Below are 5,000 nucleotides of genomic sequence, written 5' to 3' on the forward strand. Positions count from 1 at the left end.
GATGATGATTATATATATATATATATATATATATATATATATATATATATGTGTGTGTGTGTGTGTGTGTGTGTGTGTGCGCGCGCGCGCGTGCGTGCGTACGCGCCCACGAGTGTTGCGTGCATGTGTGTGTGTGTGTGTTTGTACATGCGTGTGTGTGTGTATGTCTGTGTGTCTGTGTCTGTCTGTGTGAGCACGTGTATGCGTGCTGTCTTGCACCGCGCCACAATCCCACACAACGCAACATCTTCACGTGTACCTTTGCACAGGTGGGTGAAGTACGAGGAGACGGTGGAGGAGGGGGGCAAGCGGTGGTCCAAGCCGCATGTGGCCTCACTGTCCATGCACTACATCATGGAGCTGAGGAAGTGTCTGCTGGAGGGGGTCTTCCTCAAGGACGTCGAGTGCTACTCCATGTCCCAGATCGTGGGTCAGTAGCAGCAGCTAAGGCTACATACATGCATGGTTATAATAATAATAATAATAATAATGACGGGTGGAGTGATGCCCTAGAGGTAACGCGTCTGCCTAGGAAGCGAGAGAATCTGAGCGCGCTGGTTCGAATCACGTCTCAGCCGCCGATATTTTCTCCACCGCCACAAGACCTTGAGTGGCGGTCTGGACGCTAGTCATTCGGATGAGACGATAAACCGAGGTCCCGTGTGCAGCATGCATTTAGCGCACGTAAAAGAACCCACGGCAACAAAAGGGTTGTTCCTGGCAAAATTCTGTAGAAAAATCCACTTTGATAGGAAAAACAAATAAAACTGCATGCAGGAAAAAATACAAAAAATGGGTGGCGCTGTAGGTAGCGACGCGCTCTCCCTGGGGAGAGCAGCCCGAATTTCACTCAGAGAAATCTGCTGTGATAAAAAGAAATACAAATACAAATAATAAGTTTATGTACCGCCAAATCAAACGATCTTGCTGCAAGCGCTTTACAACTACAATAGTTAAAGTGAGAGCTGTGTGATCAATTTGTTTCTCTCCCACTGCAATGGGAAGTCATTTACATCGCAGTCTTTTCTGAAGGACAGTGACTCTCAAATTAGGAGGCAATATTTCACTGGCTCTTAGTGCTGCAGCCTTGGGGGCTAGTTGGTCTTTGGGAACCATCCCCAACGCCGACTGTCCTAAAACCCTCTTGGTCGAGAGAGTGGGGATGTATTTAACTTGGGCAAGATACTCTCCACTATGATTAAATTCTAGCCCAGATAGTTGGGACAGCAGTTGCCTCCTTTGCTGTTCTGTTGGTCATAGTCGGACATGACTGACCATCATACAATCATGCCCACAATGTGACGGTAGCATAAACAACAACAGAACTCTGTAATATGGTACCTCAAGACCACTGGTACTGTCTGCCAGAAGGAGGTACATAGATACATACATTCATTTAAGACATACAAAATGCTGTCAATACAAGGGGAAAGGGCAGACATCATGGATGCAGCATTTCACAGCTGAACAGTTCGTGAACAAAGAATTCAGTTCATCACATTCCCTAAATAACTTTTTTATTGGGGAAAAAACGAGAAAACAAGAGAGGCAAGGCCTTCAAGACTCACTTGTGATAAATTAAGTCCCCTAGCATTAATTACAGAGTAATTTCCCTTTTTTACTATCTGCACCAAAACGTTTGCAAAATAAATAAAAATTCCATTCTTAGCAAAACAAGTTCCTGTTTGAACAAAAAATGATAATAATGACTCCTCTTGTTGTTGTGTCAGAATAAGAGGTCAAAGTGCAAAGTTTAGAGAATACAAAAAAATATAAATATAACAGTAAACGCAGTTTGCATATAATGAGTCTTCTTTTTTATTTTTTTGTGCCCATCCCAGACGTGCAATACTGTTTTAAGCAAGATGACTGGAAAGAAATGAATTTTTCCTATTTTTATGCCAAATTTGGTGTCAACTGACAAAGTATTTGCAGAGAAAATGTCAGTGTTAAAGTTTACCACGGACACACAGACACACAGACACACGGACACACACACACACACACACAACTGAACACCGGGTTAAAACAAAGACTCACTTTGTTTACACAAGTGAGTCAAAAAACAAAACCAAAAAACCCACCACCAGCAACAACAGCAGCTGCAGCAGAAGAAGCAGCAACAGTATTTGTATATATACCTGTAAAATGAAATCAGTGTAAGCGTCCCCCTTACACCCCCCCCCCCCCCCCCCCCCCCCCCCCCCCTCTTTGCTAAAACTTTTATCCTAGATTTGGAGATGGGCGTTTACTGAGTGTTGGCCTATTTCAATCTTTGCGGTAGCCCATTTCTTTACAATGTTTTAGCATACGGTACTTGCTGGGCTTTTACTGTAAGGCCTATGCATGTTGTCTCTGGTGATACCAGTTTGAAGTTGTTCAAATGTGTAGTAGACGTGTTTGTGTATTTTAAGTTGTTCAGTTTTTTGTGTTGTTGTTGTTTTGTTTTTTTGTTTTTTTTAGCGAGTTTGTATCTTGTATTTCTTTTTATCACGACAGATTTCTCTGTGTGAAATTTGGGCTGCTCTCCCCAGGGAGAGCACGTCGCTACACTACAGCGCCACCCATATTTTTGTATTTTTTCCTGCGTGTAGTTTTATTTGTTTTTCCTATCGAAGTGGATTTTTCTACAGAATTTTGCCAGGAACAACCCTTTTGTTGCCGTGGGTTCTTTTACGTGCGCTAAATGCATGCTGCACACGGGACCTCGGTTTATCGTCTCATCCGAATGACTAGCGCCTAGACCACCACTCAAGGTCTAGTGGAGGGGGAGAAAATATCGGCGGCTGAAACGTGATTCGAACCAGCGCACTCAGATTCTATTGCTTCCAAGGCGGACGCGTTACCTCTAGGCCATCACTCCACTTAGCATTCTTTTTACTATGTTCCCGTGTCTTAGTCGTACCACATGTATTGCTGAACACGCTTACTTAGACCAGCAGGGTAAGCGCTTTTTTATATTAATGCTCGTTATTATTATTGCCATTGTTATTGCTGTTATTATTACTATTGTTATTATTATCATCATTACACACCTTTGATTTTTGTGGTTTCCTTTTGTACTGTAATCGTTTTAACAATGATAATGATAATGACGATGATTTTTGTCTTCTTCTTCTCATTATGATGATGATGATGATGGTTATCGGCATCATCATCGTCATCATATATTGCTTGCAGACAAGTTCATCGACGAGTGGTCCAAGCTCGGACAGTTGGACCCCATGTTACGCCAGTACATCAAGAACGTCATGATCCGAAACCACCGTCATCGCCACGAAAAGGGCAGACCTGAGGACAAGAAAAAGAGCTTCAAGCGAACCAACACCAACGACAACTTACGTATGTCTTTTGTTTGTTTGTTTAAGAGCCTCAAACGAATCAACTCCGACAACTTGCGTGTGTTTTTGTTTGTTTGTTTGAGAGCTTCAAACGAATCAACTCCAACAACAACTTACATGTGTCTTTTGTTTGTTTGTTGGAGATCTTTTGTTTGTTTGTTTGAGAGCTTCAAACGAATCAACTCCAACAACAACTTACGTGTGTCTTTTGTTTGTTTGTTTTTTTTTTGGAGATCTTTTGTTTGTTTGTTTGAGAGCTTCAAACGAATCAACTCCAACAACAACTTACGTGTGTCTTTTGTTTGTTTGTTTGAGAGCTTCAAACGAACCAACTCGAATAACTTGCGTGTATGTTTTGTTTGTTTGTTTGAGAGTTTCAAACAAACGAATCAGCACCAGCAACAACTTGCGTGTGTCTTTTGTTTGTTTGAGAGCTTCAAACAAACGAACCAACTCCAACAACTAGCGTGTGTGTTTTGTTTGTTTGAGAGCTTCAAACAAACGAACCAACTCCAACAACTTGCGTGTGTCTTTTGTTTGTTTGTTTGAGATCTTTTGTTTGTTTGTTTGAGAGCTTCAAACGAACCAACTCCGACAACTTGCGTGTGTTTTTGTTTGTTTGTTTGAGAGCTTCAAACGAATCAACTCCAACAACAACTTACGTGTGTCTTTTGTTTGTTTGTTTGAGATCTTTTGTTTGTTTGTTTGAGAGCTTCAAACGAACCAACACCAACGACAACTTACGTGTGTCGTTTGTTTGTTTCTTTGAGAGCTTCAAACTCCAACAACCTGCGTGTGTGTTTTGTTTGTTTGTGAGCTTCAGACAAACGAACCAACTCCAACAACTTGCGTGTGTGTTTTGTTTGTTTGTTTGAGAGCTTCAAACGAACCAACACCAACAACATCTTACGTGTGTCTTTTGTTTGCTTGTTTAAGAGCCTCAAACCAACCAACTCAAACAACAACTTACGTGTGTCTTTTGTTTGTTGGTTTAAGACCTACAAATGAACCTACACCAGCCACAATTTACATATGTGTTTTGTTTGTTTGTTTAAAAGTCTCAAACGAACAAACTACAGCGGCAACTTACTTAACTTATGTAGATGTTTTGTTTGTTGTAAGAGCTTCAAACAAATCAACACCAGCGACAACTTATGTATATGTTTTGTTTATTCACGAGCTTCAAACGAGCCAACACGAATGACAACTTAACGCATGTCTTTGTTTGATAGCTTCAAATGAATGAACACTAACAACAACGTACACACACAACGTATGTCTTTTATTTGTTTCTTGAAGAGCTTCCAATGAACCAACACTAAGGACAAATTACGTATGTTTATTGTTTGCTGGTTTAAGAGCTTGAAACGCGTTAACACAAACGACAAATTACCTATATCTTTTGTTTGTTTTGATTTAGAGTTTCAGACCAACCAAACGACAACTTACATATGTCTTTTCTTTTAATGGTCATGATCAGAGTGAACATTACATCATACGCGTGTTGGAAGAAAGTACTTCTTCTTCTTCTGCGTTCGTGGACTGCAACTCCCACGTTCACTCGTATGCACACGAGTGGGCTTTTACGTGTATGACCGTTTTTACCCCACCATGTAGGCAGCCATACTCCGTTTTCGGGGGTGTGCATGCTGGGTATGT

The 5,000-nt window shown here is 41.3% G+C and overlaps 1 protein-coding gene across 1 annotated transcript in view; it reads left to right on the forward strand.

Annotated features, from left to right (window-relative positions):
* LOC143298698 (electrogenic sodium bicarbonate cotransporter 1-like) overlaps nucleotides 1-5,000 on the forward strand; it is a 72,005-nt gene that overhangs the window by 36,205 nt on the left and 30,800 nt on the right. The window contains exons 5-6 of the mRNA XM_076611595.1: nucleotides 270-430; nucleotides 3,181-3,342. Coding sequence (XP_076467710.1) covers nucleotides 270-430; nucleotides 3,181-3,342 — 323 coding nt within the window. The remainder of the gene's footprint in view (nucleotides 1-269; nucleotides 431-3,180; nucleotides 3,343-5,000) is intronic.

This window comes from Babylonia areolata, chromosome 2 (assembly GCF_041734735.1).
Source record: "Babylonia areolata isolate BAREFJ2019XMU chromosome 2, ASM4173473v1, whole genome shotgun sequence".
Lineage (NCBI taxonomy): Eukaryota > Metazoa > Mollusca > Gastropoda > Neogastropoda > Buccinidae > Babylonia > Babylonia areolata.